General features: G+C 41.7%; 1 protein-coding gene across 12 annotated transcripts in view; it reads left to right on the plus strand.

The window, feature by feature from the left end:
• Positions 1 to 17,838, plus strand: part of PKHD1 (PKHD1 ciliary IPT domain containing fibrocystin/polyductin) — a 192,379-nt gene extending 174,541 nt beyond the window's left edge. For 11 of the 12 annotated variants that reach the window (XM_085544296.1, XM_085544295.1, XM_015859832.3 and 8 more), the window contains 6 exons: positions 3,438 to 3,564; positions 3,989 to 4,076; positions 7,058 to 7,165; positions 8,179 to 8,334; positions 9,710 to 9,844; positions 13,743 to 17,838. In XM_085544296.1, coding sequence (XP_085400422.1) covers positions 3,438 to 3,564; positions 3,989 to 4,076; positions 7,058 to 7,165; positions 8,179 to 8,334; positions 9,710 to 9,844; positions 13,743 to 14,131 — 1,003 coding nt within the window. In that variant the 3' untranslated portion in view covers positions 14,132 to 17,838. The remainder of the gene's footprint in view (positions 1 to 3,437; positions 3,565 to 3,988; positions 4,077 to 7,057; positions 7,166 to 8,178; positions 8,335 to 9,709; positions 9,845 to 13,742) is intronic. The other variant, XM_015859833.3, reaches the window with a different exon arrangement.
• The last annotated feature ends 8,427 nt before the right edge of the window (positions 17,839 to 26,265 follow it).

The following is a 26,265-nucleotide window of genomic DNA, read 5'->3' on the forward strand; positions in this document are numbered from 1 at the left end:
AGAAGCGTACAACTGTCTAACAAGCCGTCAGGTGACCGCCGTCGTCAAAGCAACCGATGGTGCAATCTAATCTTCCCTCCATCCCTTCCAGCTCCCAATAAGGGCCAGATTATAGAAGTGGCCCATCAACGCTTGGTAACTCGAATCAATTAACGTTAATTCGCACAATGCTATGATGTATTGTGATCACTTTCATTTCAGAGAAGGGGGAAGAAATTGCTATAATTCACCTAAAATGAGGTTGTCTATGGTGCTGAGGTATTAATTGGGTGTCCATATTAAATGGAAAAGGAGCATGGTAGTGAAGGAAAAGTGGATGAGTGACTCTCTTGGCTGCTATTGACCTATCAGAAGAAGACAGTGCCCTTTTCCTTTGCTTTTATCTATTACAGTTTTCCCTATTGCGTGTCAAGTTGATGTATTATAAAAAATTCATTTGGTGACCTTTCACCCCCCTAGCAGATTAAACAATTTCACTGGGATGGCATCATTAACAGGGCCTTGCATTTAATGATGATTTCTCTAAAAGGCCACGGAGATTCGATTTTAAGCTAACAGATTTATTGCACTATTATAACATATCGTAAAAAACTGTACCACCTACGGTCTGGTTTTAGGATAGAAACTGTTTAAGAGTTTATGTGGAGCTTAAAGTGGTATTACCTTGGGATATGCAGCAGCGGCGAAGCTCTGACCTCCGGCATGATGCTGCTTACATTCAGTAAAAGACATTCCTCCAACAGAAAGCTTTGGGAGTGTGTTATGGAAGAGACTTGGGTTAGCTCCTCATCATGAGCAGATAGAGTTGTAAGTACAGGTATTTCCACTCAGCTCCAGCGGTTAATGGAAGCTGCTAATGAAGTTGGAGGGTGTCTCCCTCCTGTTGGATGGACTGGTTCTGAAGGCTCCTCTGACTGTAGCTCACCCTTGAGTGGATCCAGTAAGGTCCTCCTCTCTCTTTTGTTTATAGCATGACTTCTTGTTGTTCCAGCCTGTAGGACTCTGCCAGTTGTCTCCACCAGGCAGCTGCTCATATTCAGGCTTTGGTGTCATTGGGATCATGAAGTGGAAAAGGAAGGCTATCTAAACAGGAGGGGAAGGTTGTCCTAATGAGGGAGACATCTGGATGTTCCTTGGCCACTTTTTCAGAGCTTGTTCAGTCTAACCAATGTATCTTACGCTTTCAACGGCTTCAAAACATCCAGCTTCTAATGAAGGCATCTTCAAGAAATGAATGCTCTCCAAATGAATCGATGAGGAAGCAAATTCCTCTTGTCCAGCCTTGCCCACAGGGCATAGCTCAGTTCCTTATTTCTTACCCCAGTTCATCACCAACCCGGGCCCCATTGCTATGTCTCCACATGCAAGTAGGTGCTCAGGTTTTTGGATGCATCTTGATGTTATCAGTACCCCAAATTCTTCCCAAACTCCTTCCGCTTTTGAAGATGTACTGATGCCATGCTACTAGTGTTGCAGGCATATCCAGACAATTGTTTAATTAATTTAATTGGTTGTGTTTATAATATGCAAGGGACTGTGTTTTGTCAACAAGTTCAGATTACATGGATGAGCCCATATCCCTAAAATTAAATCCTTTCACACATCATTTCAGAGTGGCCCCAACCAAACTGCCTGGGGAGAAGAATCTCTGGCTAGTTTCTAAACCATCTGGGAGTTGTCTTAGGCTTTGTTATTGGGCAAGGGCCAGAACCTGTGATGGGCTATCAGTCCATCATGCCTTCATACCTGCAGTAGATGCTCTTATTTCTACAATCTCTTACTTCCTTGCTGCTAAACAATTGGACTTGGTGATCACAGAGCTCTTTACCCACCTAAATGATTCTGTGATTCCAAAGAGCTGACATTTGCTTTCCTGCAGAGCCTCAGCATCTTCATTAGACCTCAGCCCTGATGGTAGAAGGTTTGGGAGCCTGACTGTGGGGTTACTGCTGACCCATGTATCATGAGCAGTGCCTGCTTGCTTGCCACCTTTAGGAGAGCTGCAAGGCACTGAGCAGCCGAGCTGCTTGCTGTCAATTGCTGTCAGCAGGGAATTTCAGACCAGCCTGCTCCTTCCCGGTGTGAGACTTCAGGGTGGTGACAAAACAGCATGCTCTCTGTGTCCATCATGAGGAAGGCAGATTTCCTCACTCCAGCCCTTCTGGGGCACAGCAATTCCCCATCTCCCAGAGGCAGAACTGTGCCAAGAAAACGTGTTTTCCTAGCAGCACAAATCAGCAGGGAAGCATCAGGATGTTCCCATCTTCCACACCAACACCCAAGCACAGGAGAGTGACTTGCTGCACACAGGGCTGTACCCTGAGGCAGGGGGTCCCTCACAGCAGGACTAACACTGGGCCATGTGGAATATAAATGCCATGCTCTGTGCTACGCTAGTTGCATTCATGCCACCTGCGAACAAACATCAGTTCTTAACCATGTCTATGTCTTACTTTTGTGCCTTTTTGTTGTTGTTGTTATGATTGGGTTCTTCTTGCATCTTCTTCCCCCTTTCCCTTCCCTCCCCCCACTCCTGGAACCATACAGACATGCTGTTAAGGGAAATGGTTTAATGGGAAGATGGTGGTGGTAGGTGAATGGTTGGGCTGGATGATCTTGGAGGTCTTTTCCAACTTTGGTGATTCTGTGATTCTGTGATCTCACCTGATCTTTCAGTGTCCATTTTTCAGGCCAGTATTTTTCTTCAGCTGCAATTTAAGCAGTTTCTTCTTTGTAATGTGTAGTTGATTTGTAATGTGCAGTAACACCCCCCTCAAAGATCAAACCTAAGGAAACTGATATTCCATATATTTTCTACTTACAAACACGTTTAAGCAAGGTCTAGAGATGAACAAGTGCCTTTCTTCCATTCATTTCAGACAATATGAAACGCCTAGTCAATCACGGCAATTGCAGATTAGAAGTACACGTCAATATACACATATATATGTAAAAGAGATACTAAATGACACAAAGCGCTGAGAGAAGGAATGAAATTATTAAGGCACAGAATAAAACATTGGTTCTGTATTCAAATGCACAAGCCCTCTCCTGGGATTCTCTATTCGAAATTTCACGTCTTGAAAAGCTGATGTGTTTCAATGGGATGTCTGTATACTGCTGTATAGGTACACAGACCTCATGGATAATGAAGTGCAGGAATTATGGGATGTGGGAATATGTTAAAGCACTGTAAGTGCTGTGCTTCAGGGATACTTTCTGGTTTCTCAGGTTGGAAAAGACCTTAAAGTTCTTCGAGTCCAACCATGACCTACCCATACTACCGTAACTGAGGACAGGAACAAAGAGATCGTTTATTAATTTGGTATTGTTGTCTCTTCAAAATGATGCCTGTTTCACAGTTCCGTGCATGCTGCTTTCATCTGATTTGTTTATTTATTTAATTGTTTACTTTTGCATGTGAAACAAAATGGAAGCAGACATCACCCAGGGACTTGTTTGTATGTGAGGCCCTATAGCATCTTTGTTCACGTGCAGCCTTCGGATGGAGAAATTGAAAAGGAGCTTCCTGTACAGCCACAAATCATTTTCCTGGATAAGGAGGTAGGATTTGCCCCTTTGTAAGTGGACATTTTTATTCATACTGTGTGATTTTGACATCCCAAGCAATCCAGAAGCTATGAGACTGACCTAAGTAGAGTGTAGAATCAGTAGAGTCTTGGAAACAGAAGACTGGGTCTAATTAATCCTTCATTGTTGGTGAATTGCTGTTGTTTCACAGTAAAGCTGTCTCTGGATATCCATTCAACATGAGACCTCTTTTACAACCATTAGACAGGAGACTTCCAGCTTCTTTTTGTCTTCAGTCCTCTACACATAGGCATCTTGTGCTTTGGGCTGTGCAATATGCTGCTCAGCCTGCAGCTCCTGTAGAAGGAGTGTTCTACTATTAGTGTGAACTTAGAAGCCACAATGATGTCAAAGTTATCTACTTAGCTTAACTCTTCTGTTTTGTTTTTCTTCCCAGGGTCGAAGAGTTGACACGCTGGGTCCTCCCTCAGAGCCCTGGGTTGTTTCAGCTCACCTCAAGGGCTCCTCTGCAGCTGTGTTAAAAGGTTTGGATGTGTTTTCCTATGGCAAGAGCTACAAAAAAGCAATTATGGGAAGTGACACTGATGAATTTATGGTGAAATCCTCCCCAAACAGGAATGGGTTTGAAAGTTAGCCTCAGTGATTTAAAAAACCCAGAATGTTGTATTGGAAGGAGTTGTGTGGACTTCCAGGTTGTGTCCTTACACAAAGTGTTTTTGTATTCTGGCAACTTAAAGGGAGCATATCCAGTAGTTTATCTTGAAAACACGTATCTTAGATCAAAAAATGGAGAGTTAGAAATCCCAATACCTGATTTTCAGCTAATGTTAATTAGGGTAATTTCCTCAGAGTCAATGACAATCTGTTTGTCCTAGAAAATGATCAGGCCAAGTACAGACAGAAACAACAGCCCATTGTTTTTAATTAGCATACTTGAATGTGAAAATGTTTTTCATGAGGGATTTAAATGTTTCCCTTCTGGTCCTCATTTATCAAAAGACCTGAACTCATGATTAACTCTAAGCATGTGAGTATTTCCCTTGAGGTTATTGAGACTATGAACACGCTCCGATATAGATCCTTGTTTAAGTATAGTGCTGAACTGAAAACCTGTGGATGATCATATGCTTGTGAACTAGAAAACAGAAATGAAATCGATTATAAAGCATCATAATGTTAATTGCTGAAACCATTAAATGTGAGCAAACATTGCTGAATAGTGAATCTTCCTAATATCGGTAAGGAATTGTTTGTAATAATAAGGCCACATCTCTGCTAACTTTGATTAAAAAATGAACATTTGGAGGTGTTTCTCATGCCAAACATCAGAGCTTCTAACCCTTTGGGTCCAGTTCATGTTTTAGTTAATTAGAAATAGCTCCTACCTTGTCATAGTTCTGGGTTTTCAGGATGGAAAATCCTTTAGTATTTTCTGATGCTTTTCATGTCTTCTTAGGGAATCTAGACTAATGTTGGTCTGGATGAACTGCAGGTTGTTGAGTTAGCTACTGGCCAACAGTGAAGGCAAGAAGGCAGGCAGGAAAGAAGGGAGGAAGGGAGGGAGGGAAGAAGAAGAAATGCAAGACAACACGAAAGAAAGAGATAAAAAAGAGAAGTCACTGCAGAGAAATGCAATTCACATTCTTTAAAAGATACATGCATCAAATTAATAGTCAATAAACTCCAGCAAAGAATGAACTGCGTAGTACAGATGTTCAGCATGTAATAGTTTGCTGCAGTTTTTCCTTTGACAAATGTCCTTATTGTACTCGTCTTTTGAAGCATATGAAGGCAGCATTTAATCGAAATGGGTCCCGTCTAGCACACTGAGGCTGCTTCATCTGACAGCAGCCAAACTGCCTCATGGAAAGTAGTTTAGCACCAAATTAGCTTGCTTCTGCGTTAAATACCAGCTTGCCTGAGAGATCTTTGTGAAGACTCACATATCTATCTATAATATTCTGAGCTTCGAAGCATATGTGCCTGAAAGCAGATAGTCTATGTTGAGGAATACAGTACAGTACTCCAGGCTTTGGTGCAGACAAGAAATGGCAGTTATCAAGTGTTTGAATGCAGCTGACTGGACCCTCTGTAACAGTGATGCTGTGATATCAGAGATGAAAGAAATCATGGTAGTCAAGACAGATGTTAGCTTAAAGAGGGTCATATATAGCAAGTAGCTATACATACAACTGGAACATAAAGATGGTTCCATATATTGGTAGCTAATGTCCTTGACATTTCACAAACTTCTGTCATTAGATCGTTAATAAAAGTATAGCAGGAAAATCCAACTGGGATGAGGTCATCCCAAGCCTTAGAGAGCGATGGGAACAGAGGTTAAGTGCTGTAAGATATATGTTGTTATGAGATAAATTCCTGGAGTCAAAAGCCCTGTCCCCACCTGCTGAGCATTGCTGCGGATGTCTGGTTATGAAGTGTCTCACAAAGTTTGCTTCTTCCCAGCTTCCTTCACTATCCAGGGTAATTAGATGGAAGAATATGAATATGCTCCTCACATTCAGTCTTAATGCACCTTCACCTGTATTTCTCAGCTGCAATAAAGCGTCAGACGACCTGCTCCATAAAGCAAGTGCTGGCTACACATTGTCTCCGAGCAGGCGAAAGTCTGTGTTTGTGATCACTGGATCAACTCCAGCATCCTAAGGAATTTCTGACTTCTCACCCCCACCTGAACTAACATTTTGGAATTTGTCAGTCTTTCACATTTTAGCCTTCTCACTCCAAGAGTCTGAATGAAGCCCAGACCCGGTTAACATTGCTTAAGGGCCAGTACTTGGCCGGTACTCAAAAATACACACAGTAAAATGGAGATCCAGTTGCAAAGTAAATTACACATTTTAAAATGAAGCTACAGAAATAGAAACCGTAGCACATGTAAAGGCTGGATCAGAAAACATTCCCTTATAGCTTAAAACAAGAGGTAAAGTGATGGAGAATGTCTCCCCTAGGTTTCATTTTCATGCTCCCCATGAAGATTCCCCTGCTAGTTTTCCAACTGAAAATCTCTCATGTGTGATCACAGGGTGATCATCATAGACATTCTTCATGGCCAGGTGCCTTTGAAAGCTTCTGGCAGGGTTGGAGAAAGTTCAGAATGCTTTATCAGTAGGACAGGAGGTAATGTGTCCAAGTGATGAGGTGAAGCACCTACAGTTTAGTTGGCTATTTCCCATAGCTGCTGTGGCTGGTTCTTTGAGACCATCAGTGCTCAGAGCCCATCCAGCCTGACCTTGGCTGTCTGCAGGGATGGGGCACCACCACCTCTCCGTGCAAACTGTGCCAGTGCCTCACCACCCTTACTGTAAACAACTTCTTCCTTATATCCAATCTAAATCCCATCTTTTAGCTTAAAACCATTTCCCCTTATCCAATCACAAAAGACCCTGCTAAGGAGTCTGTTGCTTCTTTTATTTTCGAAAGACTTGAGTCACGCTTATCTGGAAGCTGCTGATGGCAATTTGTTTTATGAATTGCTCTGCAGGGCTCACTGAAGTACAGGTCATAGGTGGATGTGCAAGCTTTTCCAAACTGGCTGTCTCCAACTCAGGCACCAACTGGAACCTTGTGTTCACCGTCACATCACCACCAGGTAAGATCCACTTTCGGCATCTTTGTAGTAGGAAAAACTCCAAGGTAGTCTGGCTTGCTTAAACTAGAAAAGGCAGAGAGGGCAGATATATCAGACAGGTGAAGTGACCAGGTGGAAGGGGCTATGAAAAACACAGTGCATACAATAGCATGGATTTATGACCCAAGAAATGCTTTCCTACCCTGGATTTAAACCTATATATATATATAATAGTAATTATTGTTTAATTTTTAATGAGAAACCTCTGCTTCTCCTAATCACAAGAGACTACTCAACATCAAATGTTCCCTGTGTCTGCAAAGGGAGAATGGTGGTGCAGGAAATACTAGAGGTGAGCCTCTAGAGGGAGAACATATGTCTGTGTGAGGGTGGATGCAGCTGAACACCCGCAGCTCCCATTGCCTTCACTTCAGGGAGAGCAGATGGAAAGTTAGCACCTCACAGGATCTGACTCTTTAGTGGGAAGTGTGGCCTAAAGAAATGTGTTTTATAAGCCTCTACACAGGAGTCACAGAGTCTTTTTTCCTCTGAACAGAGGTCAGATGCAGTTCTCATATGAAACAGCGATCTAGTCGGTGTTGCAATGAGATGTTTAAAGCTGCAAACAGCTTCTCAGTCTTTCTAGATAGAATATGCACATTTCCTGCCTGGTCCTGATCTGTTTTATCTCACAGACAAGTATTTTCTGAACATATTTTCTGAGTTGGTAGCCTGCTAGACAAATTAATGGAAGAAACATTAAGGACAGTTAAATACAAAGGGACTGTCTCTGCTTCAGGAAGAACTGAATGCTTGACAGCTGTTGAAGAAATGTTACATATTTGGTTTGTCCCAGTACTCATTCCTGATTAAATCTTGTTAATGTTGGATGTGTAGAAGAGTGGACTTTGGGGCTGTTTCTGCATGCATTTTTTTAGAACAATATGACTGTTGGAGGGCTATGGCTTGGTGTTTTAATTGTGAAACCAGTGTCCTTGCTTTTGCAATACTCTCTGACTGCTTTGAATTCTCAGGAGCTAAATTCACTGTGCTATCTGAGCCATTTACCATCTTCCCTGGGCCCATTGGAAAGAAGGCCAGCTTGATTCTTGTTGTCTTGCTGAGTGCAATAGCATCTGGGTTTGTCCTCACTCTTGTGTTCTGCTGGTTCAAGAAGAGCAAAAACAACAGTAAGTTGGAAATGTACATTACGATTTACATGTGCAGACTCCCTTTTTCATTCAACAGATCTCCAGACGGGCTGCAGCAGGATTTAGATACAGTGCTAATACAAGCTGGGCTGATTGTTTAAGGCTGTATGTGACTTTTACACAAGTATAGCCTGATTGGTTTCCTATTTCTAGCATTTTCTGGCTTTGGATAAATCTCCAAATGGATTTGACTTGTTGCATAATTCCTCAGTCTGCTCTTCTCATGACCCTCTCACTTATTTACTCTCTTTGTCTTATAATCTGTTGCATCTCCCTTCCCTTCCCTTCCCTTCCCTTCCCTTCCCTTCCCTTCCCTTCCCTTCCCTTCCCTTCCCTTCCCTTCCCTTCCCTTCCCTTCCCTTCCCTTCCCTTCCCTTCCCTTCCCTTCCCTTCCCTTCCCTTCCCTTCCCTTCCCTTCCCTTCCCTTCCCTTCCCTTCCCTTCCCTTCCCTTCCCTTCCCTTCCCTTCCCTTCCATGACACAACAAAATATTGCCATGATGATGTTAATGAAAAGCCATGGTGCTTACCAAGGACCAGTGACATCTTCATTGTAAGTGCTCATAGGCAGTGGCACAGCCATGCTCATATCCCGTGACGTGTTATCTATATCACACGTGTCAAAGTGGAAATAGGAGGGCTGCAGCTTCCCTGGACTCTTCCTCTAAGCAAATCCACGCCTTTATTGGTTTGCCTTAAGATAGCAATGTTAAGTTTTTCAGCAGTGGTCTTAAAGCAAAGGTATCAGGCTTTCTCAATACAGACAGCATAAAGTTATTTGGGCAAGAGAAGAACTGAGGATAAGAGCACATGACTGCCACTGTTCAATGGTTTACTCTCTAAATGGTCATCTTAAAAATCTGGATATGTTGAAGGTTATCAATAATTTGGCTTTCCAAGCATGCTAACAGAGGTTGTGACCTAGCCAAATGTACCAGTAATGCAGAGGTCAATACACCTCTTGGTTAATAAAGCATTTTAGACCTATTTCCCATTTGTTTCAAAACCTCCTCCCTAATTTTATCAACATTTTTCTTCCAAGTAGCTTTGCAAATGCAAGCCAAAGAGTTTTTCTTCTAAATTGCATTGTGAGCAGCTGTACCTAAAGTCTGAATTTCTAGTGTTATTGAATATTGTGACAACATGAGGAAAGACTTTACCTGGAGAAAACAGGTGGGATTGCAAATGGCAAAACGCAAGATGATATGATCATAAAACAATTCTCTCTGCTTTTGGGCAGAAAGAACTCTTGTGGATTATCTGCAAATTCACCAGCAATATTTTGTTGCTTGAAATAATAACTGCTGCTGAGCTGAGGGTGGATTGAGACTGTAATGACTATGTGCTTTATTCCAGAAACGAAGACTAAGAGGGCTGATGTACCACAAGCCAGTATCAAGGCACCCCAAAAACAAACACAGCCTCATGCACCTCATGTCCAGCCCTGCTATGATCGAAGACAGAATGACAGTGGTGAGCCTGTAGCAGGAGGTGAGACTGCAGTTTGAGAATAATCCAGCTTTAAAAGAGTAGGACATCAAAAGAGTTGGTTTAGGTCACTTAAGAAACACTAGGCTTGTGTTGGGTCAGTGGTTCTGTTCTTTTTGGAAGGTCTGTCATTTTGTTAGCTGTTCTGTGTTCTCAGTGGTGTTAGTATACTTGGTGCTTCATCTCCTTATCTCATGGAATCCTAGGATGGCTTGGATTGGAAGCGATCTTACAGATCACCCAGTTCCAACCCCCTGCCATAAGCATGGTTTCTACCACCTAAATCAGGCTGTCCAGAGCCCCATCCAACCAGCCAGCACCCCAAATGGCTCATTGTCCACCATTTTGTATCCCCTAAATCCCCTATGTCTCTGCCTTGAACACCCCCCTTCCACACACCTCTTTTCATCTTCTGCTGATCAAACAAAACTTCTTCTGAGGTCACTGAGAAGCAGACAGCCTCCGGGCATTTAGTTGGCAGCATGAAGCGCCAGCTTCCCTCTCTGCAAGTATGAAATGTTCCTACAGTGGTTGTTTTGTGTTGGGGTTTTCTGGTCTCACCTGCCAGCCACGCACATCTGAGGGGGTTCAGATAACCCTGATGAACCACCCATTTACTCAGTGTGGGGAATTTCTTTTTCCCTCCTCCTTCCCCAAGTGTGTGGATGACATAAGAGGCAGGAAGAAGCAAGCTGGAGTTTTATCTCCTTTTAATTAGCATCCATCACAAAAACAAAGGGAGAGGGAGAAGGAGAGAGGAAATTCTGCAGTTTATGTGTTTTGATATTTGCTGTACTCCTCCAAAACACAGCATTCAGCTGTGTGCCTTAGGACACATATCTGCTATAAATTCATTTTTTATCTAATTTGTCTGAGATCTAAGCTTCCTGTGGAGGTCTGAGATCAAAGGATCTGATTCTGTCTGATGTTGGCTCTGACACATAATGCGTGCTGACTTAGTTCTGTCTATAAACTCGCAGTGGGAGGCTGCCATTCTCCCTTGGCACCTTTACATAGTGAACTTTCATTTTGGCTGGGGAGGCTGACAGGTACAACGTTGATTGGAGCCGTCATGTAAATAATTCATGGCAGCATTTTTATTATTATCATTCTTTTTTTTTTTGTCAGAAAAAGGCAATCCAGCCACTTAAAGTCTTTTAGGAATAGTTGCAAGACAAAAAGATTCCCCGATATGTTCAAATCTAAACAAGGATAACAATATCTTAAGTGAATTTAATACATACGACTTGGAAACGTCTAGTGTTTGATTTCCCCTTATTTCAAGTGATGTTGGTTTTGGAGAGAGAGGAAATCAAAGCTACAGCCGTTTTGTTTACTTTCTGCTCCCCATAAGAGATCCCAGTTTTCTTATACAATGGAGTTTTCAGAATCTTAATTATTAATCACCACAGGAAGTCTTGTGAGGTGGGGTTTGTCTGTTTGATAGGTGCTTGTGTGGTGCAGAAACCAAAGGAGGTGCAGGTCCTGGTTGTCTCTGAACAAGTAGCTGAGGATGGGTATGAGGAAGAAAGCTGTAAGCAGAGATCTTCAGTACTTCAGGGGAGAAGGGATCAAGGTATTACAGTTTCTGACCTCAGTATAATAACAAGTCCCTCCAGCTTCACATGATGGTCTCAGTCTTGAATTAAATAGCTTTCAATTGACTAGTGTATGGCTAAGAGGAGGGCACCTGAATGTGGAGGAGCACATCGCTCCTTTCTGTAGTCTGTGCTGGTGGTTTTTCACCTTTATCACTGACAAGTTTTATCTTACACCAGTTTACGTATTGGAGCTTAATTATTCAGTTTTGGGACCTAACCTGTGCTCGCTGTTGGAAGTGGTGAAAATCAGGTTGGATGGGGCTTTGAGAAACCTGATCTAGTAAGGGGCGTCCCTGCCCATGGCAGCTGGGGTGGATTAGGTGATCATCAGATGTCCCTTCCAATGCAAATTATTACATGATTCCATTCTATTCCATTCTGTAATAGATTGCCCCATGTTGGAGGAGACCCTAATAAAGATCATGGAGTCCAACTTCTTATTCTATGGGTCTATGCTACTACATTTGATCCTACAGTTCTACAGTTCTACGATTCTGTGATTCACATCTTATATTGGATATCCCTTTAGTATGATGTGGACTTTTTCTTTTGTTTCTGTGTTTGTTTGCTTTCTCTCAGTGGGAACACTTGAGTGCTAGACTGAAACTGTAGCCCTTTGAGTCCTGGCAATTTGAACTGATTCTTTTGAACACTGACTTATTCAGATCTGATATTGATGTCTGGTTTGTATTATTGCAGTTAACACTGTTCACTCTTCCTCTACCTCTGAAAGATCCCACGAATCCTTTTGATTACTGTACTAAATTCCTTATTCCACCATTGCCCTGAAATCAGTCATTTTCCTGAAGAGGGTCCCCCACTCTGCAAACATGATCCACATCCTTCTTCCTACGCTGCTCAAATCAGCTCCTCTCTCTTCCTTTCCACCAATTTTCCATTTTTTTCCCTGATGTACTTAAATTCAGTTGGAATTTCAATTCAAGCTACTGGTGGAGACACAGAATATCTTCCATTTTAGCTTTACTGTGTGATACTGCAACGTATCCCAGGCTCTAAGGGTTATTTTCCATTGCTGTGTCCTATAAATCTCACGGCAGTGTTTCAACCTCAAAACTGCTCATATCCAGAAAGCTTTCAGCCTCCTCCAATCATCCAGACTTCTTTGATAAGTCCTTTTTCCACAGCTGAAAATGGCACCTTTGAAGATGAAGAGGGGGGGAATACATACCGCAAAACAGCATGAAGCTTTGATATGGGATCAACAACTTGTTTGTGTGTAGAAAGAAGAAAGTTGAAGCTAGTGATGCATGCAATTTGTACTTTAATGAGCCAGTAACCTCTTATTAAGACAATAGTGAGAAAGAAAACTGTTATACACAGAAACATGTGTGACTACTGAAAATTTACCAAGACTTTTCCAATGAATTTCCAGAAGGCACAGCTGTGAAACTGTAAGATAGAAGAACACAAGCTGAAAGAAAAGCAGCACTCCTTAACTCCTTTGGCGAGTCCAAACATGAAGAAATAGGGAAATTTTAGAGGACAAATTAAGGCAGGAATACGATACTAGTTCATAGAGATTCAAAAGGAGGAATAAAAAGAAAAGGGAAATGGCTTGAAAAACTATAGTGCTAAAAACTGCACTGCTAGGGCTGAACTTCAGGGTCAGACCTGAAAAATAAGGAGTGATAACTTAGTGTTTTTTGGGACTGTTTGTTGATGAATGGACAGCAAACATCAGCATTGTCCACTGACACATGCAGTAGGTGCACCATGGGTAGTTCTAGATTGGGAATGAGTAGGAAAGGTTTGGTTCTGGTTCATTTTCATCATATTTTTGTGAGGAAGGAGGAGGATTGCAAGAATTTAAATGAAGCATCCATGTGAAGAAGATTGCCAGTCTCTCAGTGTCAACTCAGAAGCCATCTGCTGCACTTCTACAACTGATTCAGTTAAATGATGAAATGAAAAGTTCTTCTTCATATTATAGATATATTCATAGAAATTGGATGGGTTGTATAGATGTGTAGTATTGCAATTATTTTCAGTATTAGCAGTATTAAAAAAAAACCACAAAAAGCAGTATAAAAATAGCTAATTAATGATCTGTATTCTATACAATTTATTGCTGATCCTTTATCATGACATTTGATAATCATTAGAAAATGCTGCAGGGGGTGTTTGTGTGTGGGTAGGAGCAAAGAGCTCTTTGGGTTGCTTTGTGCTTATCTGTGGAAGCAGCATATGGTTATGGGGTTTGGAAACTTATTTTTGACAGAACTGAATTTGTGGCCATTTGAAATGATTGTTCCCCAAAATGACTGCTTTTGATTTTACAGAAGTGAAAGAAAGTGGAGCAGTGAGACATGAGATGGGACAAGGGAAGGAGCTGAGCCCACAGCTGTGTGAAGTCACACCGGTGAGAAAGGCAAACGCCCTACAGCGAAAGACAAGTAACAGAGATATCTTCTCTTCAGCCAGGAAAGTTGGCAATCACCAAAAGCCTTGTGGAGGAGGAACAACTCCTGGGGACTCTCTGGAGCTCCAACATGCATCTGTCCCCAGGTGCTCTGCCCAGAAGGGTGTCCCACAGCCTCCTGATGGTCATAATGAAGAAAGAGAGAATTTGGATGCAATGTGCAGCCCTCAGGAGGTGGTCAGAGAGGAGATTGCTATAGGAGCAGCAGCAGAGGGATATCAGAAGTCATGTCAGGCGGTGGAGCAATGACCAAACAAGTTTTGCTTTTCTTGCAGTCAATGTGAAGCTGTTTTGTTTTGTCTCTGTGGTTGGAGGAGTGCACAAACTAGCGCAAAAAGCTGGACTGTCATGTTGTGTATGTACAAATGAACCTGTGAAATTGCTCCACAGCTGACTGGGGGACTGTGGCAATGTCTAGGCTACTAATCATAGTCATAGAATCACTGAATCATAGAATCGTAGAGTGGATTGGGTTGAAAGGGACCTCAAAGCTTTCTTAGCTTCCAAAAAATCTAGGTGCAGCCAAGTAACCTGTTGAGAGTTGGCTCCTGATACCCCTGAAACTCAATGTGAGTGATATCTGGGTCAGGTCAAAGGCATTCAGGTATTACCAAGCAGTTTAGCACTGTGGATGGGGGAGTTTCCACACCCACAACCTCGCGTTAATGTGCTTACACTGGTGTAGTCTTAGTAGCTATAGCAATATTGGTTGGAGTGTGTCCCCATACATACACATATGTAAGAATTTCTTTCTCTCTCAAGGAACTTCAGTATGCATGTGAATCTTCTTTTTCTAAGGAAAAACAAACAAACAACTGTTCAATTTCATTGTGACTTAAGCAAGTGCTTCCATGCTTCCTTCGTTAAATCTGTGCTGAGGAGTATTTCTTTTGTTTGTTTTGATTTTGAAATTGAAGTGTTTGGCATTTTGTGCTAACTCTCCACCACGCCATTATTTTCGTAACGCCTTTAAATCACTGACTTGTTATGAACAGAACTGGTTATGAGTGATAATAATAATACTGATATGCTTCGGCTGCTCAGAGAATTCCTCTGTGCTTTGGTTTACTGAGCTGGAAGATGAGGAACTTTATTATACTCTCTCTTAATCATAAACTTGGTTACAGTGTGCCCTGGTAGCACAAGAAAATATGTGTACTTCTCTGTAGATTGGAGATGCTCGTGTTGAGGCATTCATAATATGTACATTGGTTAGGTGAGCCTCAACCTGCCAGGTGTAGATGGATGCAGAACTGATATTAATCACAAAAGAATAAATAATATCTTCCCCTCTTGTCCTCTTGTCCTTCCTTCACAATGTAAGAATTCAAGAAGGCCTGAGCTGAATGGGTGCATAGTGTCTGTGCTGCTGGAAGAGAACCTCTGTTGCTCTTTCATTCTGATCAAAGAGGCAATAATTGAACCAATTAAACTTCAAATAACATCTGACTTGTCTGCCAACTTTTATTTCAGTTCCATCCAGACAATCCTCACTTGAGTTGTATTTTGGGATCTTTTCAACCCATAAATGATGATGGTGTCTTCCCGATGTCTCTGCTAGAAGAAAGCTGCTATATTAAAGCTGTGTTCTCCATATCAGATCATCACAGATTGATTGATGAGAGTATTGGGTGCTGCGCTACATTGCATTTGTAAGGTAAAATCAGAGGGATTCCAGGCTGAGTGAGGCTCCTGGTTGTTTGTTCTGGAGCTTCTCTGGCTCAGGACTGCTGAGGATGAAGGCTTTATGTTCCATGCAATATATCAGTTGTTTTGACCTCTTTCATGGAGGATGACAGGGAGTTTAATCTAACTTTTTCTGCAGAGGACAAAATATTCTCTTCTGTGTATCAACATGGTAGGTCCCTCATGGTTCACAGTCCAAATAAGACTCACCTTGCAGTGATGTCCAGGCTTGGTAAACTGGTTAAAGGCTCTTCCTTTCCTCCACAGCTGACATCCAGCTTTACTTTCACATGGTAGAAGATCTTTTCCTTTCTGCAGAAATACAGTTCCTCCAACACCTGAACTCTGCACTCCTTAGGTAGATCTACTCCTGGTAGGTGATGTAGGTGACTCTATCACATCCAAGCAGAGTGAAAGTGAATAACACGTCATTAGAAAAGTCTGAATTTATGCAAATATCCAGATCATATTGAATGTAAATGATGTGCACATGCATTAATTATACAGCAGAGCCTTCTTTTGGGGGGGAAAAGAAGACATATTGGAAACAGTTAAGGGCTTTGATTAATCCTTTAATTCGTAATCCTAGCATTTATTGAAACTTTGCTTACAGAATCAGTAACGTCTTGCATGTTTAGACCTCTAATGGAGTAAATAACCTTTAATTACAGTATGGTTGATCTCAGTTTCCCGCACCACTGTGCATTAATTGAGTGAGTGGTGGAGCATAGGAAACAAGTGGGGAAAAAGGGAAGAAAACGTGATGAGAATTCAGTGCAAACACAACGTAAGCCCTGAATAAATAAGAACTTTGAATGCTTGTGTGTTTGGGAAAGAAATCATCGTGGTGATCATGAAAGAAATGTGATGTTGAATAGCGGCTGAATAGCATGGTTATAAAAGAGGTTGTATCTCTTCTAAAAATATCTGCTCTTAGACTGATGATAGCGAAAATACCTGGCTGAAATTGAATCCTGCTCCTCTGTGGCTGAGGCAGAAGCAGACTTGTTTTGAAAACTTTGCCATCTGGACAGGCAAAGGCAAAACAGACTTACAGGGAACACATGGTTAGCTGCACAGACATTGCCAAGCTGCCCCAGCAATGTAGAATCACAGAATTATTTGAGTTGAAGGGACCCTTAAAGGTCATCTGTTTTCTATTCCCTGCACTGAACAGGGACACCCACAGCTCCATCAGTGCTCAGAGCCCCATCCAGGCTGACCTTGGGTTTCTCCAGGGATAGGTCATCCACTGCTGCTCAGGCCAGTGCCTCATTGCCATAATTATTATTAGCATCTTCCCTATATCCAGTCTAAATCTTTCCTCTTTTAGTTTGAATCCATTTGCCATGTCCTATCACAACAGACCCTGCTGAAGAGTCTGTCTCCTACAATGGACAAAGTAGAGAAATGCTCATATTCCAAGCCAAAATCTTTGTTTCACAGTAGTTTCAATACCAGCTTGACATGGGGGGCATCTGCGTGCCATCAGTTCTTTTGGTGATTTTGCCCAAGACCCTTAATGTTGATATTCTGGAGTTGTCCTTAATCCTTTTCCTAAGATTGGGCCTGCAGTGGTTTCCACCTTTGCATAATGGCTGTTTATGGATAAGGTTGAATGCCCAGATACCCCTTAATATGAAGGCAGTCAGAAAAATGGGGTGAAGGTGGAATGGGGTAAAGAAGTGGTGGAAGGAGACAGATGAGAAACCACAGCTTGATGTATGGGATATCCAAGAGGGAATGGGGAGCCTTGATAGACCTGAGATTATGAAAGCCTTCTGGCCCAGCTGCAGGGGATTCAGATGAAAGGAGCTCCCTGTTTTAAGTTGTCATCATTCATCTTCTGAGAGGACGTGAAAAGACAGGAGGATTTTGTCTCAATCTCAGCTTTTCGAAGCAGACTAATGGCATGCTGTGGTGCAGACATGCACTCTAATGTGGCCTGCATTGAGGCAAACTGCAAGGGATGGAATCTGCTAGAGAAGGGCTGGTGAGGTCTTGACCTCCAAGACCCGAACTCTTTCTTCACAGTCATGTTAAAAATCAGTGCAATTGGGAAAGTGTGGCTCTGCTGCAGCTAATAGCAAATATTTCATTGAATTTGCTGGGTTCTGGGTTTCCACCTGCTGTGCTTTCTGTAATCCCATCGTGTCCAATGCAACTTGGACTGAATTGTTATACATAAGAGAGCGGCTGAAAAGGTGCCTTCTTTTTAACCTAGGTGTCCAAGCTTTCCAGAATTCCAATAAATGCTGTGTTCAAAATTATTCTTCCTTTGTATTTTTCACTTTTTTTTTTTTTTTCCCCATTTTTCCCTTTTATGGAAGTGGTATTTTTTCCTCTTATGTCTGAAGCAGAGGAGTGCATTACAGACAAATTTGCCTAAGGCTTTGGGCCAGAGTTGATGAGACTTCACGAAGATACAGGAACAGGCACATGGGTAGAAAAGAGAAAGTCTGTGAAAAATTAAAATGACAAGGCTGGTTAGGGAGCGGAGATAACTGGTGATGTAGTGAAATTAATTACAGTCTGGGTTGAAGGAATTGTGTGTCTAAGACAAAATTAAAAAAAAAAAAGAGAGAGAGAGAGAGAAACCAAATAACAGCAATGGGATTATAAACCCTTTCATCATCTCTATATGCTATAACTCTCTATTTATTATGGCAGTTATTTCTATAACGAGAGGTAACAATGGCAAGGAAAAGAGGTGAATCTCCCCTCAGAAAGTGCTGATTCTGCAGTAAAAAAGTCCTAATGTGAGTAGAATTACAGAAACAAAACATCCTCCAGTGGACTAGGAACTGCTAAAGAAAACATTCACTCTATCAACAGTGCTGTGTGATCATAGAATCGTCATAGAATTACACAGGTTGGAAAAGACCTCAAAGATCATCAAGTCCAACCACAGCCTAACCATAGTACCCTAACTCTAACAACCCTCTGCTAAATTATATCTCTGAGCACCAACACTCCAAGGGTAATTATAGAATCAATGAACATTTTGAGTCGGAAGGGACCTCTATAATGGTAGGCACTGGACAATTATACAGATTGACAGAGGTTTTCAGTTTAACTTTTTGCAACCATTATGCATGGGCCAAGAGTTGAATTGATCCCAGCTTTGTGCGGAAGAGCCTGACCAAACTGTGGGGGAAGATGAGCAACCATTTGTAATTACACAAATGACACAGTGTGAAGAGGATGGAAAGGTTTGTCTTAGATGTATCAGTTCAAAGCTTTATCTCTCACATTATAAGATAAATTGGAAATAGTTTGTACTGCTGATGAGCTTGGATCCATCTGCAGTTATGAACAAAGGCCATGACAGAGGATTCCGTATAAACTACACAAACCTTTAAATAGCTGCCATGTTGGATCAGAGCAGACACTTATGCTGAGGGCTGCTGGTGTTGGATACTTGGGGAAAAAGGTGACCAAAAAGGAAATATGATGTGAACATTCCTTGGATTTGACCTTAAGCAAGAATAGACTTCTGGGACTGGTGGTTGCCCCACGTGGTATTTCGGATGTAGCCCTTTTCCCCTGAATGTTTTGTGAGTGTACAATGTTGAATTATTTATGTCCTATGAGTGAAATACAAATTATTTTGGCTTTTATTTTAAAAGTACAGCCATGTATTTACCAAGTTTTGTTGCGTGAATAATGAGGAGCAATGCTCATCCATCTTACTTTTCTAGATGTCCAGCTATTCCTTCAAGTCAGAGTCCCATGGGATGGAGGGAACAGGTAAGGGGTTCCCCACAGGAGTAGAAAAGGAGAATATATACTTAGTCCTCCTGAAAAAGAGCTCTTTGCTTCTGGATTTATGTGGTGAATCGCTATGCACACAGGGGCATTGGTCAGAGAAATGAGTTAGATGTGAGCTAAGCACGGAGCATGCGCCAGAGCGCTCAGCTGGGGTGGGTGTGGGTTACCTCATTCATTTCCCTGTAGGTCACTTGTCCATCCCCAGGGATGGGTTAGGTGTGGTTGAATTAATTCGTACCTTCACTCCTGCTGCACCTCTGCCTTGCAAAGTACATTAAAGATGAAGCCAGTGCCCAAGACATGCCAAGTCTCGCAGCCATCAAAGGGAGCACTGCTAAAAATAACCCACCCTTATCCTTCCCCCCTCCCTCGACTGTCTCTCCGTGTCTAGGTGCTGACAAAAGTTATTTGTCGTATTCCCTTCATTCGGTGAGTGACAGGAGACTGGTGTCAAGTGAGAAAATGAAATGTAAATTTTATTAAACACCTTCTCATCTCTGTGTATCAATCCAGATTCCAGCCTAACACAGCAAATCAAATCCTGTCTTCGCCAAGGCCTGAGGGCAAGCAGAGAATCATTTCTCCTTAATACCATTCCCTCCTAGTAAAATATTTTTCTGTTTAGTAAATGAAAATTTAAAATGCAAACCCTATTTTAATCCCTGAGAAAAGATGTGCGTTGCAGGGAGGAAGATGCTGTATTTCATTCTGTTACGCCTCGTGCTTTCTTCTTGTTTTCAGACCCAGCAATGATGATGAGCTGAAGCATAAATTGTGACTCCGATTTCAGTCTTGCCCAACGGGAATCTTTATCTTCATGTCCACCACTGGGCTTTAGTAGCACATCCAAAGATGATACGGCCTCCACTTGTTTAATCTAAAATTGTACGGTAGATTATATGATGAACTGAAGATTGAGTCACTATTCCCAAGTGAACAGGATCAGAAGTTCTGTAAGTCCTAATGCGTCTGTTTCTCTAAGAGTCAGAGTTGTGGTCTATGGCATGAGGTCACATTTCCACTGAGGGAAGCTTTTAATTCAAGTCTTCTTCTTGATGAGCAAAATGGAGGTTGATTTGAGTTCTTTGGTAGTCACCAGCTGAATGTAAATATTATTTTGCAGTTGGTGTCAGTATGGAAACCTATATATTTAATCAAGATGTGAGGTGGTGGAAATTAGAATGGAGAGAACTGCATATGTGAGATAAACCTTGGGAACATGACTCATTCTCCTCCTCTTCCTTTACCTTCAGGAGGTGACACTGCAGAATAGTTTTATTGAAGTCTGTGATTAATGGTGCTTTGCATGTGTGGTGGTGGAAGCACTGGATCACTGCTCTCTGAGGCACTTGGTGAAGGAGCAAAGCCAAGACCTAATTTTCATCTGAACTCCGTTCTGCTAATTATTACTAGTTAAGTGTCTATTCTAATCTTGTTCTTCCTCGTGTGTAGTTAATAGAGACAGATATGCTCTCCAGAGGGTACTTCACTTCACTTCCCATATGCAGCCATTGCAGGATGGGCTGAATCACCCTCTGAAAGTGCTTGTCTCTCTGTGGGGGTTTCATGAATAGCTGAGATGGGATGCTGGCATCTCATCACCACCAGACCAGGCTGCCCAGAGCCACATCCAGCCTGGCAAAGCCACATCCACCCGGGCATTCCCAGAGCATGTGGGTTCCTCACTGATCAGCTCCTAACACACTGTAAGATCAATTATTGATGGGAAAAAGGGCTGTGGAGTGCACTGATACAGTACGGGTAAGTGTTAACTATGATATCAATCAGTGTTCTCACTTTGCAGGTCCAAGAGTTGCCCACAGCACATGAGTTCAAGGAGGCTAAAAGTCTATGCAGTGCAGAAAATTGTAAAGAAAATATAATTAAAGGAAAATTATCTTAGTACCAGCCCTAATCACTGGTTTTCCAACCTGTCTTGAAGGAGAAGCTGTGCTCTGGTCCATGAATCAGGGACAGAATGCATGAAGCAGGGAAGAGTTAAGTAACACACCAAAACTTGCAGCAGGAACAAGTAGGGGGAAAAGAAAAATCATTAAAAGCACCCATTTCCCCTGGCTATCTGTCCTCAGACAAATTGTCTGCACCATTTTTGTTATCTAAGCCTGTTTTGGAGAGGAAAACTGTCCTCAGCTCAAGTCTGCATCCTACCACCAATTCCCCTCTACAACCTTAGGCCACTCATTTAAAGTCTCTGCCCCTCAGCTCCTCATGAGCAAAATGAGAATGCTAATACAGCTTCTCCATACCACAGTCCACTCTGCCCACTTGGGCTGCACTAATGCTGTTGCTAAATAACTATTTTCCAAGTGCAGTTGAATCCTGGCATCCCAATTGCCACCGGAAGCATCCTTGAAACAAAATAGTAAGAACAGTGATTTTAATCATAATAGAAATGCAGAAATAGAAATAATAAACGTACCTACAATGGTTTTACTTGCAAGGTGCTGAGGGTTAAAGGAGGAAAAAGTGCAGTCTGTGCAGCAGAGCTGTCATGTCACACAAATTGTCAGCTTCCCTAATATCAGCAATCCCTCCTCCGCCTCACCAACTTAAATTCTCCCGTGCCTCAAGGTAGGCGGCTGTTGGGACTCAGTGCTCCAGATACATCCACACCGGAGATCAGTCATTTCACACTGCCAGTGGGCTTCTTTACTATTCTAATACAGAACCGATTGCACACTATGACTAATAATGTTGGCGGTATGAAAGAATTATTTATATAGAGACTGAGAAAGGCCTCCTTGGATTTCTAGACAGGACAGTCTTGATTTGGAGAGAGCAAAGCATAAAATAACTTCAGGGCCATTTCAGGCTGCAGTCGGCTCTAGGAGAAGAATCGACAATTGGCATTTGAATTTGGAGCTGCAGGTGTATAGAGTATGGCAAACCCTCTTCCTTCATAGAGAGAGATCCCTCATCCTCAGAAAGAGAGATACGACTATTGAATGCCTGTCAACATATGTGTTGAAATAGATTCTGCCAAATTACATTGATAGGGTTTTTGGGTTTTTTTTCTGCTGAGGTTGCATGTTTGCTGAATAGGGATAACACTATTGAAACAGTGGGAAACTGTGGGACATCTGACTTACTGTACCATGATGTTTGATATTGCAAACCTAGAAGAATAGTGGATGGTGGATGAAAAATTGGCTGACAGGCTCAAAATATGTTTACAGAATCATAGAGCCATAGAACCATCAAGGATGAAAAAACACACTGAGATCATCCAGTCCAAACCCAACCCAACCCCACCATGCCCACAGCTGGCTAAGCAGACAAGTGACTAATGATACAGAGATTCAGTGGATGACAAAATCAACAAACAAACAAAAAGCAACAACATTAAAAAAAAGTGAATTTAATCCACTGATACTTGTTCTATTATGATTTGTAATACAACAAGTTCTTCCAACCCAAACCATTCTGTTATTCTATGATTGATCCTATGAGTCTAAGAAATGGTAAATAATGGGTGTAAAAACATCCAGCTGTGTCTCTTTTGGTCTGATTTCAAAGACCATCCAAGCCTGTGGTTCATTCTCTGGATGTCCAGGTTTAGGTGAACTTTAAAGGATAAACGTGGTTGATTTTCAGTTTATGTTTGAGCTGAAAATCAAGAAGCTTTGATTACAAAGCCCCCGTCCAAAGCCATTTCATCATAGAACCACAGAATGTTTTAAGTTGGGAGGGACCCTTCAAGGCCATCTGTCCCACTCCCTGCACTGAACAGGGACACCCACAGCTCCATCAGTGCTCAGAGCCCATCCAGCCTGACCTTGGCTGTGTGCAGGGATGGGAAGATGTGCTTAGTTTAGTTCCTTGTCAGGTCTATGGAGTACTTACAGTGGTGGACTGCATACTGTGAGGCAAAAGACAAATCTACACGTGTAACTTTATAAGTAGCTTACACTTCTGTTAAGTTTATAAGTACTATGTATTCTGCACTGAGCATTTGCAATGAGAGGACTGGAAAACCTGAGCTCAGATATATTCTCACTTTTCCGATGGTCTCTGACCCTTCTGTGATTAAGTACATGAATCTAAAATTGGGGAAAGAAGGAATCCCTCAATTTAAGTCTTTCCAATCATATATGATGCACGTAAGTCCCATTAACACTGCTTAATAAAAGAGGTGCATTACACCAATTACACCAATATTACCAATTACAGATTAGAGTCATACACTTGAACTACGCTTGCTGCAGAGGCTACGTTAATGCTACTCTGATCTTAACCACCATGGAAGTTTCAGAGAGAACAGAAAACTAAGACTATCCTTCAAAAGCACTGCACATTCACTCCCCATGCCTCTGAGGATCAGTGAGGCAAATATCCTTCATCTTCAGGTTTATTTATTGGTTTATAATATTCCTGGGTTACATAATAGAGAGATGTCTACCAATGCTCTAGAGAAAGCACTGTTTCTCATGAATTTTATACACATAATTTCCTTTGGGAAGTGCTAAGTATGATACCTTCTGAAGGACTCTGTGGAAAATTCATGTAAATAAGGCAAAATGGATTCATGGCTCCAGCCTGCAGTCATCTATTGAACACCATTTTGAGAAATGAAAGCTCAGAGGGCTCAAAATGTGGACATTTTCTTTACACACAATAGGCCATGGTACATTACAAAGGCTTGCTGGTTCCCATTTGTAAGATGACAGATCAAGGTATTCACAACCATCATTTTGCTTTTATGTCACCTCATAGAAGAAATCCTTTGCACCTCGCAGTGCTTCAGTTCATATGAACATGACCCCCTACCCACAAAGACCTTCTAATGCCACCATCATGCTAAGAATTGTATTCTGCATGCCTCCCTGTGCTTCTTCTTCAGGCCAGGGCTTTGTGCTATTTGCTGTATAATTACACTGACTCTTCCAGTGATGCTTCTTCAACTTGAGACTCCAGAGACAAATAACGTTTTGCACCATGGCTTTGAGTGAGTAGTGCAAATGGAGATGAAGGGCGTCAGTTTGCTTACATGCAACTATAAGAGGGCAGAAAAAATAAAAATACAGAGAGTTCCAAAGAGTTAACTATAGGTTTAGTCTTCCTGCCTGTCATCCACATTACTTACATCTTCCAGTAGAGAAAGCTTTGTGATGCTACATGTGTTTCATTCCTATATTTCCTCTGATATCCAATACTATTAATGTACATACACATTTGCTTTAACTTTTTCTTTCTTTGAACATTCTTCCCAAAACAAATCCAACAGTTTGAACCTGAAATGCTTTTTCATGTCTGGCCTTCATATGTGAGGTACTTGATTGGTATGAAGAGCATTGAAGTGGCCCTGACCCAGGCTGGATGTGACATTGAGCAACCTGGTCTAGTGGGAGGTGTCCCCTATAGCAAAGGGTTGGAACTAGATGGTCTTAAAGATCCCTTCCAAACCAAACAATTCTATGATTCTATAACCCCTCAGAGACCTACTCTGAAAGCGTAGTGTTACAACTCAGGGAAGGAAATCTGGCAAACAGAGCAAGGGCAGGGGAAAACAAGGACTATATCTTGCTTGGGACGTGTGCTCTTGGCTAGAAAGGTGGGGATGTCTTTTATGGATGGAATTGGAAGCTGTGGTTATTGGTAGGAATCTTCCCAGTCATATCCATGAGCTGAGTGCAGGTGTGATTATTTTCATTATTTTGTCTGATATAGTGTAAAGTTTGGATGTCTGCTGTCTGAATGCACGGAAGCGACTTGTCTGTCTTTGTTAAACCTCCCATCTTCAGACACACACCTCCACCAAGAGAAACGCCTGAAAATTTGGACTGTAGTCAGGTAGAATGTCTCAAATAACTGTTTATTTTATCCCATCTTCTGTAAGTGTAAATAAATAAGTCCATAAGTATGAAAGTAAATAAGAGCTGAATGGCATTGATTCAAATGCAACCAGGGGACAGCATGACCTGTACAAAATATACGTGCATCAAATGAGAGTTGCTCTCAGTAGGGATCTTCTTTCTCCTTTTTGCTCAAGATTCCTCTGATTTAAAAACAATAAAAACAACGAAGAGCCTTCAGCTTTGGTGACAGAACAAGATTTCCATATCTTCTATAAAAAAATAAATCTACAAAAGAACAGTGGAGATGAACACCAATCTTGTTTGGATTTCAGGAAGTAGTTTAGAAAGCATGTGAAATTCATAGCTGGTGGTTCCTATAGAATTTTATAGTTATTTAATATTGTCTTGTGGACAAATAGATGCAGTTGATACATTTTCGATGACTGTTTTAGATGGGAAGAACCTGAGAATTTTTTGTTTGGCATTGTATAAAGCCCCTGTATTTCATTTCTGTGTGGGCAAGGTGAATCAAACCTTGACATTTTGACTCTGATAAGACCTCAAAATCTTCAGTATGACAGACGAGAGAGATTGAATCAGTCAGACAAAACATCATCTCACAGCTTAAAATCCTCCTCTCAGGATGCTGCCTGGAGACTAACAAAATGGAGAAAAATAAAATAATACAGAAATTCATATTCAGGACAAAGAAGGGAATCCTCAGAGGCAATAGGAGGCACAGAGGAACTCTTCTGATTTACACTAGCTGAGCATCTGATGCCAAATATCATTAATGAAGTCACCAAGCCAAATAATGCACCCATCCTATTCCCTTATAATCATTCCAATGCCCCTTACAGCTGTTTCCAACTGTGTCTCTGATCTCCTTGCTAAGACATTTAAATCTCCTGTTTCATTTGCATGGTTATCCAGTGAAATAGCTCCTAGTGTTTCTTTTCTTGTTTGCAAAACTGAAGAGAAGGGGGAGGCAGGAGGTGGGGGGAAGACGTAGGAATGGGAGGATTTATCTACATTGCAGGGAAATTATTCAAATCTGACAACTTACTTTTGTTCCACAAGAGACTTGCTTGGAGGCTTGGACTCTCACGG

Source organism: Coturnix japonica, chromosome 3, assembly GCF_054131305.1.
Source record: "Coturnix japonica strain WE chromosome 3, WE-NBRP24, whole genome shotgun sequence".
Lineage (NCBI taxonomy): Eukaryota > Metazoa > Chordata > Aves > Galliformes > Phasianidae > Coturnix > Coturnix japonica.